We start from the raw sequence: 14,641 nt of genomic DNA on the forward strand, positions 1-14,641 counted from the left end.
AATGAAAATGAAGATGGAACACATGACTGTCAGTTTGTTATATATTCACCATTCAATGAAGTCGCTAAAGAGAAAGAAAATCCATTACGTATAAGATTTCAAATCTCTGAACCCAGTGATGATTTCAAGAATGTTTTCAATTATGATGCAATGCTTCCGAGGAAAAATGAATTTTCAAAGATTGTAACACCTGGCATTTGGGATAGAAAGCAAGCTATATTATTTCAAATAAGTAAAGTTGAAAATGAGTTCATTGGTCATACAAGAACTTCACCACTTCCTAACCCTAAATACTATAAATTAACTGGCTTCAATCGTGAGTTTTGGATAGACATGTTCTCCACTCATGACCATAACTGCCCAGTGTTCTTACCTCCAGACCATAAGGACTGTCTCTACATTGAAGCACAACTCTTAAACTCTACCATCGCAGTATTGTAAATGACCACATGGGCTTATTTTTATCACGAATGACCTCATTGCTGACAAAAATAAATGACCTCAGAACTTCAACTTACGAATAAAGCTTGTTTTAGTCGTTATTGAGAAGTTAAACTTTTCAGCAAAGCAAGGACTAGAAGACTTACATAAGTCGAATGCAATCTCTTGACCGTCATAAAGTGCTTTGTAAAGTTTCATTAAACTGAACTCAGAGTCTTTGTCATATGTTCCAACAGGTATGTGAATGTTCTTATCTTCATTGTAATAGCATTGTATAGCTTCAGGAAACATTTCATTAGCGTTAAAGCAATAACATCTTGTTACACCTTTCAACGTGCATGAAATGCAACTTCATTTAAATCATTCGTGAGTAAGTCTATGTAAGTCTTCTTTCCACAAAATATTGACTTGTATGCTAAACTTTGTTTTCCAGGTGTTATTTCTGCGAAGTCAGAATGAAATTGACCTAATGTTTTTCCATAAGTTCTCTACCGTATCTCTTCTTAAACTCTGCTGCAAGCTTTGGTATGTCTTCATTGAAAATATGCATGCTATCACAGTCCTGGTAAAATATTTGAAGTCCCATGTCCTCAGCAGTACAGAATACTTCACACATTATTCTCTTCGACATAGATAGAATATTAACACCAAGTGGACAGAAGTTAAAGTGTCTGCAAATGCTTTTCGTTAGCTTGAAAATAGTTTTATCTGAACCATCCAAACCTTCGAACTTCACTATATGGTTGTAATTTCTTATAGCATATCTTATAGCATCTTTGTCATCTACTATGGTTATTTTTGACTCAATAGGAGATAGAATAGTTTTGCCATAAATATGTTCAGAATGAGTTTTATAATTTCTTGTAAGGGTTTTCTTCTTTCTTATACTTTAACCTTAACTCAAACAACTTCTTTACTTCATCTCTTATTCTAATCTCTGTTTCCATCGTAATAGTATCCTTGCAACACTTCACATTTGACACCTTGATATTTTATGAGGTCTTGTAATGTTATATGGTCAACATACATTAAACAGCAAGTGTTTGAACTTCTGGGAACGTTAAGTTCTGGATTTAGTTCAGGGTCACAAACTATTAAAGGAAAGTGTCTATGTATTCCAATCTCTGTTATCTTAATGAGAACAAAGAAGCCAGACATAAACTTTTCACCAATGGGTTCCTTTTGGTCGTCATCGAATAAATGTCTCATGAGATACTCTGTGCTTAACATTCTCCTTCAATACTTTTGGAATTCCTTCTAAAGTATAAAGTCTTGCTATAGCGGTGGATATAATGAAACAGCGTCGAAGTCAGCAATGAGTTTCTTTTTGCTCTTTTGTTTCATGTTATCTGACAACATACATCTTCCACCTTGAATGCATCTCGAAATAAATTCTCTTGGTTTATTTGAGAGGTCATAAAGATTTCCATTCGGGAAGTATACTCTGTTCTCAAACAATTTGTTAGCAATTAGAACAAATACTAACGTAGTCATAAACGTTTAAATCAAACTCTTTCAATAAGTCATTGCGGAACTTTACAAAACCTCTTCTTAAAATTCTTACATCTTGTTTGCAGTAAAACGTGCTATATTTTTCTAAGTCGAAGTGGTTCTCATCTATTCTGCAACCTTTGATGGAATCTATGTTCTTCATGAATGTATCTGCATCCTTGACAAACTTACATGCTTCAGAAATGATACCAGTTCTGTTGTCTTTGCTAACAAAACACTGCTGTAGTAGTTATATGGAAATACTTCTTTCGGTCCTGTTTGTAAGTTAAACATAGCAGGAAATAGTTTAAGCTTCTTATTTATAACACTGTAAGAGTCTTTTATAATAATTGCCCGTCCTTTATATAAACCAGTTATTTGCATTGTTCGTGAACCTTTAATGATGGGAGTTCCTTTCACTTCTGTCATGTGTCTTAAGATGAAGTTTATATCATAGCTGAGGTTATTGGAAATATATTAAACTCTTGTCAGGAAGTCGCTCCAAAAATTCTGTTGCACAGTTTTGACCCCATATGCTTTCACTCACTGAACCATCTTCACTGTCATAACAGATGTTAAAAGCTTTATGAAAGCCATCGTACTACACTCAAAGTCAGCAAAGAAAACGTGCTCAGGAATGAACTTGCACTTATTTTTATTTACTTCTTTTGACTCTGCTTTCTTCTTCAGTTGTACACAATACTTTGGAGCATATGTCAAATCTTTAAATGGTGCAAGGTTCTGTTTATATAAGTCAGTCGTATATGTGAAAGTTCTCCATAAGAAATAGGTTTCGAAATATTTGCACTCCCACAATGTTTTCATAACATCCCATAGCGGTGTAGTTCTATCCATGCGAACAATGTATTTACCATCTCTCATTGTATATATTTTCATCTGTTTTTCAATGTTCATTCCACCACACTCCTTCAAGATTTCTATATAGTTGCGAATGAAATATGTTGTCATTGGTAATCTTTCGTTTAGCATGTAGTGGTCTTCAACAAGAAGTAAGTCAATAGTTCGAAACAGTTTCACATTCTTTTGGTATATATCTCTTTATTTCATTATGTCTTGAGTCATTGAAATAACCAATGGTAACATTAAATGCTATACTTGTTGCGTCAGAAATTTCTTGTACTTTACTTTGAGGAAAGTCTCTAACACGAATGACTTCTCTCATGTGGTCAATAGTTTCTTCATTTACTCCAGCCTGAATGCAAGCATAAATGAAACAATTGTCCTCTGTCATAAGTGTTGCAGTTCTTTTGTTCAGTTCATTGAAGATTTGGTAGCGTTCAAGATTTATAGGTAATGTGCAAAGATACTTCCAGAACTGACCGCTTCTCTTCTTATAAAACTTCTTTTCACCATTATCTTTCCAAAAGCTTTCTATAAGTGCTGGGTTTCCTGTTTGCTTAAGAGCTTCCAAAATGGCTTTCTGGTCATTTGTCAGTGTGCTTTCATCTCTATATGGTCTCTTTTTTGGTTTGCCTTTCTTTACATCTGACATCGTTAAGCCTTCATATTCTGTTAAATCATACATCTTTATTTCAGTAAGATTCTTTATGTTTGTCAAGAAAAAGTCATAGTGCATTTCAACAATACCTGCGGCATTTGCTTCTATCTCTGATATAAAGTTCTCCTTCAAGAGCTGATGTAGTAATGTTCCAATATTATTGAGGTTTAACGTAGAACATTCATACTTTCCACCAAGTTTATAACATACCATCCATCTTTGTTGGGAGTTTATTTTAATCTTCTCTAAGAGTCTCATGAAAACCTTACCGAAATGTTTGTGTAAGTAGTCTTTGTTTGGTTCATCTAAAGCTTCGATGTTAAAGTCAATGAGTCTATTGCCTGACTTCACATTTCTCTTCCTATTCTCTTCATCTTTCTTTAACCATCTCTCACCTTCTTTTGGTTTGTCGTCAATGGAACGAATGACATCGTTAGCTTTGCGAACTTGTTCTATAGCATTTTTAAACATCTCTCTTCTCTGTTGTTTCAGTGTGTCATCTCTCTTTCGTGTTTCACCAACGTTTGCATTTGTTATGTCAAACATCTCTTGACGAACGTCATGAGAAAGAGCTTTACGAGTATGACCAACGTTCGCATTTGTTATGTCAAACATCTCACGCCTTACTTCATGAGGTATTGAACATCTATGATATAAGTCAATAGCAACGTCATTTAAAGGAAATGCTCTTGCATTTATGAACTCATGAATTCTATCATAAGTTATTTCACCATTGTAGTCATTGAGGATGTCAGCGAGTGCTTTTTTGTTTGTCGCGTAATGTTTTGCAACATCTATGTTAGCTTCTGTAAGAAGTTGTTTTATTTCCGAGTGTTCTAACTTAGACAACTTCCGATACATCTTTAGTAGGAAATAAAAAAATTTCTTAGAAAAAAATTAGCTTAGATTTTTTAAGGCTAGTTTTAAAATATTTCGAACTTTTTATTATAATGAAACACATGCAAGATTGCAAGTTCTTTTCATACAATGCTCTCGCTACTGCCATCAAGAATGAGTTCAATGGTGCTTCAAATGTTAATGTTATCTTTAACAAGAAGTTTGTGAAAGAATCTAAGTTCGGTCAGTATGTCAGACCATTAGCTATTGTCATTGACCGCAAACGTTATACTTCACAAGAGTTAGCAATAGTTTTGAAACAAAAGGGTTTCTTCGTGAATGTCAAAGATACTCATTATACTGTCATAAAGAACTCTAACGTTGACTTCTTCAGTATTGCTATGAATCTTTCCGAACAGAAAGAATATAAGAAAGGTGAAACAGTTGTGAAATATTATCCTTCATCTCTGAAGACAATAACGAACAAAGATGTCATACAAAAGTTCTTACCAAAAGTTGAAGAAGCTTCTATTGACATTGACGAAGGAAGTGAAATGGTTGAAGAAATTGACCCTGACGTTATTTAAGCAAAAAATATATTTTTGGTTAGTCTTCATATCAATATTTTACAACAATTCCCCAATGTATAAACTTTTCATACGCTTTTTCATAAGCTTTATATACCTTCAGAAATTTTGCATAATCTTTAGAAGCATTTAGATATTGTTTAAATGCTTTATATACCTTCAGAAATTTTGCATAATCTTTTACATGTTGTTCGTTCTCTTCTTCTGTCATGAGTTCCGAATATTCTAAATTCATGTTCTTTCATATGAGATAAATTTTATAAAAAATATAGCTTAGATTTTTTTATTCTTCCTCTTTGAAGTTATCGAAATATTCTGTTATTTTTTCCTTCAGTAATGGTAAGTCTTCTTTGAATGTAAGTATTGTGCAACCTTTGATGTCATAGTGTGTTTGAGGAAGAGTATTTTTGACAATTTCCTTTATTTGCTCATTCGGTGTCATTGAAATCGGTAAGTTTTCACGATAGAACCAGTTTCTGTCAGATTTATATATCTTAGCTAAGTCATAAAAGCTCTTGTTGTTTCTTCTGACTAAATGCAACATAACCATATCTTTATCTTCTTCTTTCTCCAACTCTTCAGCGTAAATCATATACTTATAGTTCTTTTCCTTTCCTTTTGGTACTGAACGTGGTATTCTTTTCTGTATGCTTTTGTCTTTGGATTCAATGACTTCATCTTTTGCTTGAAGTTTCTTTTCCATCTCTCCACGTTCTGCTTTATATAGTTCATCTAACATCATGAAAATATAACAAGCATAACGAGGTGAAGCCCACATTGCTACAGCATTTACTAAAAGTCTATGAACATAATATCCTTTCAAACCAGGAGCCAAATTCTTGCGATTTTCATACGGAATCTCTTCTCTCGGTTTTTCCGAGGGAAGCAATCATATGAGGAAATTCTTCTAAAAGTTCTTTTGTCTGTTGGTTTTCAAACCAATGATATGCTTGCTTTGTAGAACGAAGAGCATTCATTATACTTTGCATTTGGTACATGTCATCTTTGACCGAACGAATGAGGCGAAGTTGTTTGTTATACTGTATGTACTCGTATTCTTCATTTATAGCTTCATGAACGATAGCAGTTGTTGTGTTCTCTAATGTTGACATTACTGTCTTTATATTCCGGATAAAAAAATAAATAAAAATAAAACTAACTTTATTTTCTGACTTTCACAAAAGACCAAAAATAAACGCTTTACATGTATTTTTCAGCAACTTCGTCAAATAATTTTATAGCTTTATCTATCTCATCTACTTCAAACGTTTCTTTACCTTTTATGGGAGCACCATACCTTTTCTCAAACTTTTCAAGTAGTTCTGTTTCAGCAGCTCTCATATCATTAACGAACACAACCTTGACTCTATTGACTGTACTGTCATATCTTTGAGTTATATTATATGTTCTTCCTATCTTATATCTTTTTGTGTTGAAGTCCTTCGGTTTCTGAACGATATAAAGTAAGCCTTCACTGCAACGTTCCGTATCGAATGAACCATATGTTATGAAGTTATATCCAACAACTGGGTCTAACCATAACAAAACTATTGGTATAAGACTTTTGTCTATAAGATATGCTCTTGTTCCATGAAATGCTACTGATATCATAAGCTCAGGATTTCTTGTCAAAATTTTCTGAGTTGAAGCATTTCTAACCCAGTCGTTTGTTTTCTTTCCAGATGGAGATATAATGTCTGACAAAGAATATTTGTTGTATTTCTTTGAGTATCTTACGTTTAAATCACCTATTCTAACCACTTTGGTGTCATTGTCTATCTTTCTAACTATTTCAAACTCAATGTTTGTCATTACTGTTCTTACATACAAAATAAAAAATTTTCTTAGAAAAAATTAGCGTTATTTTTCTAACTAATGAAATTCATTATTTTTGTTGCTGAATTCAATAAAAATATATTTTAGGTGAAGAGGTGAGATTTCACCTGTTTTCTCACCTAATTTTTCACCCCAGTTATTTTATAAGCGTTTTACATGAATTGTACGATGTATATTTGAAATTCTAAACAATTTCGTAGCTTCTATTTCTTCTGTCAGTATGTCAAAAGTTTTAACAATGCCGAAAGTTTCTTTATACTTCTTCTTGACGTCAGATAGAAGGAAATCGTCAGCTGTTGGATAGTTTTTGTTCAGAAATGCTAACATGTCCATTTTATCTTCTGCTGGTTTCTCTACTTCTTTCTTTAAGTCAGCATAGTCGTTTCTCATACGTTCTATCTCTTTGACGGAGTAGTTATATTTCCTCATTGCTGCTTTACATTTTGAACATTGCGGATTCATTTTTGCGTTATACATTGAAATTTGACCTGCTAGAACAACTAAGGCGTCAATGGTTTTCTTTAACTCAAAAGTTGTTGGTTTTATTTGTCCATTCCATATTTTACATCTTTTATCTTTATCTCTTATCTGCCATACACATTCAGCAGCTAATGAAACAAAGTTATCGTATGTCTTAAACTCCCCAGATTTATATATGTCAGAAATGTTTTTATAAACCATGTCGCAATCTTTGTTCATAACTTTATGGTTGCAATGAAAACCAAGGAATTCATAATTTACTTTACGTATGAACTTCTTTATTTCTACTGAGTCAGTTGGTTTCACTTCTATTTCATCGAATTCATGAATAGTGAGCTTTTGTTGTTGGATTTCAGGCAATTTGGGTAAATGGTCAATAATGTCCTGCATGTCATAAAGATACTGTTCATTTGTTTCATCTTTCGCACTACAGTCTAAATTACTTGTTAAAAGTTCTTGCTTAATTCTTTGTATTTCTGTCTCAAAAGTATATGAAGAAGGAATGAAGCTTTTCATCTCTACCAACATAGATGTAGGATTCATGACTAGCGAGTTTGGTGCTGTAGTTGTTTGAATTGTTGTAGAACCTATTGTTGAAATCATATCTTTACATACAAGATAAAAAAATAAATAAAAATAAAACTAACTTTATTTTTTCTATCTTAAGGAAATTCATGAAAATTCACGAGAAAGCAAAAGCAATCTGAGCCGCTAAGCGGTGAGAAAACAGGTGAAAAAGTAGGTGAGAAATTAGGTGAAATCTCACCTCTTCACCTAAAATATATTTTTGTCTGATTTACATCCAACGAAAAAGTTTAGAAGAATTTTCTTATTCTTTCTGGCATATTTTTGTCTTTCCAGTACTCCCGCTCTAATGGTCCCAGATGTGTTGGTTTAGATTCTCTCAAGTTCTTAGATGGTATAACATCTTCAACGCCTCCTTCATATCTTACTTTATAAGTGTCATCGTTTATGTTATAGCCAAGTATTTCAATAACCACTCCTCGCTTTGCTTCGTCAATGGTTTCAGCAAGTTTGCCATTACTACTTTCGACTAATTTATGTCGAGGATAAAACGCAATAGAGTCGTCAGCAGCTTTTATAAGATATCCATTACCTTGCGTAGAGTCTACGATATAATAATTTCGACTTAACCTTAAACGTTTCTTTGTCAACGGTTTGTCGTCAAGAACTACACGAACTTTTGTACCAGGAATGAGGGTAAATTGTGTTGAATTTCTGATATTTTGTGTTTGACTTCGTTTCTTTTGTATATACTTTTCTTCTTGTTGTTGTGTCATTGAATTTGGTGTATGTCCTGTTGTAGAATGTGTTGAGGAATTATATACTTCGAGAAAATGTTTCATTGTTTCTTCGGTAAAGTCTCGCTCTTGATTTAAATCTCTGAGCGTTCTTATGAAGCGGTTTATGATGCCGAGTATGTTATGGTTATGGTCTTCAGTAGTGTAGTGAGTTATGTTATGCTTAATGAGAAAATCTGTGATTTCATTGCTGAGGTATGCACTGTCTTGGTCTGATGTTAAAGTACTTGGGTTATGTTCTGCTACAAACTTTTGTAAAACTCTTAACACTTCACGAGTTCCTTTGTTCTTCATTGGATATGCATATGCTTTACGAGTGTTAACATTTATGAAGATGAGGAATGGTTTATGTCCTCCTTTTCTGCTTTGAATGAGAGTGTCAAATTGGTATGCGTCAGGAGTGTTGGAGTAAATTGGTAAAAAGTAGTCGTAAGGGTTTATTTTTGTTTGATGTACAACATTTTTGTCAAAGAACCTTTTCACTTCAGCTCTGTTAGTAAATCCCCAACTCTTTGCAGCTTCATTGAACTTCTTAAATGACCTCCATGGATGTTGTTCGAATACTTCTTTCAAGCTCATTTATGTAAAGTTAAAGATTTTATTCAAGGCTCAAGCGCGTTCATTGAACGCGGTACCATGCGAATACAGTCACAAATGGTGGCATATAATCTGCACCCGAGCCTGTTGGATTTGTTGTGAAAGTGTGTGAATGATTTCCTGCGGTTCCACAGAAAATACCTGTGCTTGAATCTACTGGGTCAGTTGAAATATCAGATCTATTCATTCCCTGTCTATTCGAACCCGCTGCAAGATTTGTATAACCTCTTTTTGTTATTGAATGTGAATGATTACCTGTTGTGTTTGTAGTTCCTGTATGAGTGTGCGGTGGAAGGTTTGCTTCTTTAATTTTCTTCGAACCCCCTGTTTGCTTTGAATATCTAGCACAGTATAAGAATTTGTCTACAATCTGCTTCCACGTACCAAAACCCAGAACTGTTTCTGGATTTGTTGAGTTCATTGACGTATAAATAGAGCCTATAGGATATAATGTTTGAAGTATTTCTGTCTTTAATGTTTGAAGCTCTGTTTTGTCTGCTTTCTTATCTAACATTGTTGGTAGTTCATATGCTTCAAAGTTTCTGGCATGATCTTCGATATTCCTGCAACTGTTATCTAAATTGTTAAGAGTATCTTTTACGCTTGTACTTGGATTTTCTAATGGTGCACTTGAACCAAGGGTATAGTTCAATATTATGTCGTCTGCTCTAACAGTAGTGAAGGATTTATGTGTATGGTTCTTGTCAGCTTTATTATCATATAAATCTTGAGCAGTGAATTTAACATTATTTTCATCGTCCATGACATAAACATTTTTACAGCTAATTTCTTTCTTCGTTGTTATGTTTTCATTCGATGTTAAACCTTGTGGAAAGTTAGGAGGTTTATAATATAATGCATCCCCACCAGTTCCGCCAACTGTTCCTTCAATACTTTCTATAGCAACAGTTGAGAAGGAGTTATGTGTATGTTCTTTATCTGCTTTTTTATCTAACATTGCTGGTAGTTCATGTGTTTCAAAGTTTCTGACATGACCTTCAATATTCATACATTTACTATTTAAGGAGTTTAGTGTATCTTTTACGCTTGTACTTGGATTCTCTAAAGGTGCACTTGAACCAAGGGTATAGTTCAATATTATGTCGTCTGCTCTAACAGTAGTGAAGGATTCATGTGTATGGTTCTTTGTCGGCTTTACTGTCTAATGTAGCTTGAAGTTCATTTATATCGGAGATGTTGTGTTTATGAGATTTCAAAACTTTGTTCATTGCTTCGAGTTCAACTTTGTCAGCTTTACTTTTAATAGCATCTTCAAACGTTATTTTTTGACTTAACTCTCAAAGTAAATCTTGGTTCAACTAATACACCTTTAACAGAGAAAGTAGAGGCATAAATTTCATCGTTATAACTAAATGCTTCTGGTGCTTTACCCGTGTCATACTGTACAGTACAGCTTATGTCATAACCTTTAGCACGAATGTATTTATATCTCTTTCATTAACATTTTTCGTCTTCACTTCATCACTTCGTGTTAAATATCCATGGTAGTCCGTTATAATCTGTTCGTCTGAAGTTATATAATGAACGTGGTTCTTGTCCGCTTTACTATTTAATGTAGCTTGAAGTTCATTTATATCGGAGATATTGTGTTTATGAGATTTCAAAACTTTGTCATGCGTCAAGTTCATTTTTGTCCGCTTTACTATTTAATGTAGCTTGAAGTTCATTATATCGGAGATATTGTGTTTATGTTCTTTATCTGCTTTTTCGGCTAATTTCTCTTCTATCTCATTTATTTCAAGTTCATGCCTACCACCACCTCCCGAAGAAGTATTTTTCTTCAGCTCTTGAAGAACGTCCACTTCGCCATCTTTGGTGTCAATAATGAGACTTTGAGTTAAAACCTTTCCTGTCTTAATGGATGTTTGTAAAACTTCTTCTTCACCGTGTTCGGGGTCATGATCGTCATCATATCTTGTGAAATCAGAGATGTTGTCATACATTAAGCATATCTGTCTCAAAAGTTCTGCTATTTGAAACTGGAACGAAAGATATACAGAACTTTCATCATCTCCTAAAGTCAAGTCTGCTTTCTTAAGTATTTCTTGAATGTATGCAATGAGAACAGAGTACCTTGGAAAATATTCGAACAATATTTTATTAGCTGTTGGTTTTGGTGGTTCTTCTGGAGTTTCTGTTGGAGTTTCTGCATCTCTTGACTTCAATGCTCTTGCTCTCAAAGACCTAAATGTTAGAGCACCGGGTTTTACAAAGGACTTTATAAATGCTTTAATAGTTCCTGGTAAGTTATTGTTAGCATTAAGTAAGTTCCTTATGCTTCCATCATGTATGTCCATAGCACTATGTAAAAAATCTATACTTTTCTTGTAGTCAGCAATAGACTGACTGTGATTTTTTAAAGATTTGTCAATACCTTTAAGCCAATCTTCATGCATGTCTGATACTGAGCCAAGAATATCATTTGCTTCCTTTAGTGTATTTTGTGCTTCTCGTAAAGTATCCAATCCCGTACGTGCATTGTTTGCTATACGTCTTACAGTATCTATTTGACTCCTTGTTTCTTGCATCCAACCAGATAAAGTTTTAATAGTATCAGAACCATTTGAAATGAGGTTCAAAGCATTTTTAACGTCATCTAAAGCTTCTTCACCAAGTACTGCCCATATCTTTCCGATTTGGTATTGAAGAACTCCATATGAAGCAGCTGTTAAACCAGTATTTATAAGGTCCCATATCCATGATTTAGCAGTTTTTCCATCCTTTCCATCCTTTCCATCCAAACCGTTTTCGCCTTGAGGTCCTTGTATTCCTTGTATTCCTTGTATTCCTTGTATTCCTTGTGGTCCTTGAGGTCCGGTGTCACCCTTCTCTCCTTTCAGTTCATCTTTATGTTCGTTATAATATTCTAATGTCATAAGGTGTACATCATTACTGCTACCAGCAACGCCGAGAATTTGTTTCTCATTCATGACTAAATTCTTTAGGCATTTAATGTTGTCGTCAAATCGAAAGCTCTTTAACAATTCAATGAGAACATTCAGTACTTTTACTAATGAGGCATCTACTGTTGAATTTATATATTGCACCGTTCCATCATTTATGATGGGAACCTTGCTTGTTGTAATGAATGGGTCATAAGTGTTAAAAGTATCGAAATCAATGACTTTTTTAGTTTTTCCATCGTCAATGACTAAATCATTGCCTTCAATGGTTAAAGTTGAGTTTTCGTTTACTAGTTCATGTGCTCTTCTTGCTTCATTTGTTTCATACGCATATGCAGCAATAGTCATATTTTAATGAGAATAAAATGTTGTTCTATTTGCAAAGTACAGACCCAAACGAATACGGGACAGTAAAGCTACAAACAAACTTAGGTCTTCAGAATGAAGCGCTTGCTTTCAGAGTTGTTGACTTTAATACTATTGCTTCATTCGTTATAACTGACGAAACAGATTTCATGGAGCTTGAAATAGATGGAAAGAAGCATGAAATAAGATTTCACAATAATGTAGAATATAAGATGGAAACATTAGCTGGAGTGTTAAATGCTCTCATAAATACTACAATAAACAAGGATAACGAAAAAACTTAATGAATGTTAAACTTATTGCAGGAGTTTTGAAGTTTCAGTTATGCGAAGGAGTTTAAGTTAACACGAATGAGTCATAGAGTTCAATTGCTTCTGGGAGCAATACCATATGACATTTCCTTTGAAAAGTGTTGACAAAACGATTGAGATGAAATCTGTTCCATACGTATGTTATGGTAATTGTTTGTACGTTGAGTCAAAAATAGCTAATGTCACAGGTATTTCAGGAGTTAATAGTAAAGGTTCAGTAGAATATAAGTCTTTCTGTTATGAAGTAAATTCAATGTTCATTCCAAACGTTCCTGTCATAGTAACTCATTTAGGTAAATGGGTTCGCATTAGTCCTCATAATTTGAAAGACATGCAATTCAGACTTGTTGACTTTCAAGGAGAGCCTGTAGAACTGAAGGCACCAGTGCGAATGACTGTTGAAGTTGACTTTTTAGAAAATATTAAATGCAACAGCTTACAAGAGAACTCAGAGCTAAAAATATAAAGTATGAATGTTATGTATTAGGGTATGAACTTTGGTTGTTGCTGTTTGATGAAACAAATGAGTTAGTTATGTCAGTCAAGAGAACAGAAAAATATTGTGTTAGTGAAAACTGCACCAAGTCAATAAGATTAGGTTTGCATTATGAAGATGAGTTCGATACTGTTGAAGAAGTTTTGTATAGATATTACAAATTGCTTTAATTTACTAAAACATATTTCAAACAAAGTTTATATTCTGTTGAAAGTTTTGTATATTCATTCGAATATTTATACTTAAACTCAACTCCTGGAGTACCTGGTGTTTCAATGATGCGGATGTTACCTATTTTCATGAATATTGGAGTTTGACCACAGCATTCGATTTCAGGGTCGAGATAGTCAATGACACATTGCTTTCCTGTTATTCGTGATATAATATTTTCAAGGTCCTCCTTTGTTAGAATTATTTGGTTCTTACTTATAAGATTTGTCAAAAGCTTCTTATCGTCTTTGAGTAAAATTGTTTGGTATAAACTGAAGAAGGTAATGGTCTACGTTATCTGAAGGATTTGTTTGAACATTTGTGTAAGGGTTGTCGTTGGCTTCTCTTGAAAGAACTTGGTCCAGTGGTGGATACTCTAACTTAACATCTGATGTAGCGTTAGCGTTTGAAGCTGTGTTTAAATTCACCGACTTAAGTTCTGGTTCTTTTTCTTTCAAACACTCTGAACTATAGTTCTTTATGACAATATTGTTTGTCGTTCGTGAGTCAACATTTGATGTTGGTTCAATTGGAACATTAACGGCACCAGCTAAGATGGATTTGCTTCTCAGTTCATATAGAATAAAAACCTTTTATATGTATGAAATGAACAATATACTCGACAAGGGTTTGAATGTAAAGCTAACGAATGAAAATATTGTTGAATTCACTGAGACAGGAGCTGTGTATAAAGATGTAGAACTACAGAACAAAAGAGCTAAGGGAAGAAGCAGGAACATGAACAAAGGGTGGAAGCCTATAAAAATTTATGTCAATGATGGCTCAGGAGGTTCAAACATAAAGTATGCAGAAAGTTATAGAGTTTATGCTCTCAAAGGTGAAAAGCCTTCATTTAAGAACAGCTATTCTAACGCATATCCTCAAAAGCTAACGGATGGGGAAGTGGATGATATGAATGACAGCAAAAATATTAACAGAAATGGCGACAGAGATGCATGGAATTTGTTTACCATCAGTCAATTAAAGCATAAGATTTAAAACAATGTTGGTCGTTCCCATGGAATATTTTGACTTTAATGGTATTAGTCATGATATGAATCTCAAGGTATGAACGAGGAGAGATGAGAGACTTATATGCTTCCCAAATTTCTTCAAAAGGTAATGTTATACCTGACTGTTTCCAAATGAGTTCAATATCATAGCGTGAGAAACCTTGAAAGATAACGAAGTCAGTTATGAGACGTTTTATGTTTAAAGCAAGGA

General features: G+C 33.8%; 7 protein-coding genes and 3 pseudogenes across 10 annotated transcripts, besides 1 other annotated feature; 2 read left to right on the forward strand and 8 right to left on the reverse strand.

The window, feature by feature from the left end:
• Positions 1-14,641: part of a mobile genetic element that runs on past both edges of the window.
• TVAGG3_0656330 lies at positions 505-1,800 on the reverse strand (annotated as a pseudogene). Its single transcript has one exon. A coding segment is annotated over exon 1 (1,296 nt).
• Positions 3,169-3,997, reverse strand: TVAGG3_0656340 (organellar and viral DNA polymerase type B; the record flags this gene model as incomplete). Its single annotated transcript, XM_051241847.1, has 1 exon — positions 3,169-3,997. A coding segment is annotated over one exon (829 nt), but the record flags the coding sequence as incomplete, so codon positions are not given.
• TVAGG3_0656350 (uncharacterized protein) lies at positions 4,402-4,875 on the forward strand (the record flags this gene model as incomplete). Its single annotated transcript, XM_051241848.1, has 1 exon — positions 4,402-4,875. One exon carries the CDS (start codon positions 4,402-4,404, stop codon positions 4,873-4,875), a length of 474 nt encoding a protein of 157 aa, XP_051088435.1.
• TVAGG3_0656360 lies at positions 5,248-5,987 on the reverse strand (annotated as a pseudogene). Its single transcript has one exon. A coding segment is annotated over exon 1 (740 nt).
• On the reverse strand, positions 6,853-7,794 carry TVAGG3_0656370 (organellar and viral DNA polymerase type B; the record flags this gene model as incomplete). The annotated part of the gene is made up of 1 exon (XM_051241849.1): positions 6,853-7,794. The coding sequence occupies one exon, from the start codon at positions 7,792-7,794 to the stop codon at positions 6,853-6,855; it is 942 nt and encodes a 313-aa protein (XP_051088436.1).
• On the reverse strand, positions 8,007-8,558 carry TVAGG3_0656380 (integrase core domain containing protein family; the record flags this gene model as incomplete). Its single annotated transcript, XM_051241850.1, has 1 exon — positions 8,007-8,558. One exon carries the CDS (start codon positions 8,556-8,558, stop codon positions 8,007-8,009), a length of 552 nt encoding a protein of 183 aa, XP_051088437.1.
• Positions 8,666-9,092, reverse strand: TVAGG3_0656390 (integrase core domain containing protein family; the record flags this gene model as incomplete). Its single annotated transcript, XM_051241851.1, has 1 exon — positions 8,666-9,092. A coding segment is annotated over one exon (427 nt), but the record flags the coding sequence as incomplete, so codon positions are not given.
• TVAGG3_0656400 lies at positions 9,133-10,339 on the reverse strand (annotated as a pseudogene). The gene has a single exon. A coding segment is annotated over exon 1 (1,207 nt).
• Positions 11,586-12,382, reverse strand: TVAGG3_0656410 (organellar and viral DNA polymerase type B; the record flags this gene model as incomplete). The annotated part of the gene is made up of 1 exon (XM_051241852.1): positions 11,586-12,382. A coding segment is annotated over one exon (797 nt), but the record flags the coding sequence as incomplete, so codon positions are not given.
• On the forward strand, positions 14,015-14,377 carry TVAGG3_0656420 (uncharacterized protein; the record flags this gene model as incomplete). The annotated part of the gene is made up of 1 exon (XM_051241853.1): positions 14,015-14,377. A coding segment is annotated over one exon (363 nt), but the record flags the coding sequence as incomplete, so codon positions are not given.

Source organism: Trichomonas vaginalis, chromosome III (genome assembly GCF_026262505.1).
Source record: "Trichomonas vaginalis G3 chromosome III, whole genome shotgun sequence".
NCBI lineage: Eukaryota > Parabasalia > Trichomonadida > Trichomonadidae > Trichomonas > Trichomonas vaginalis.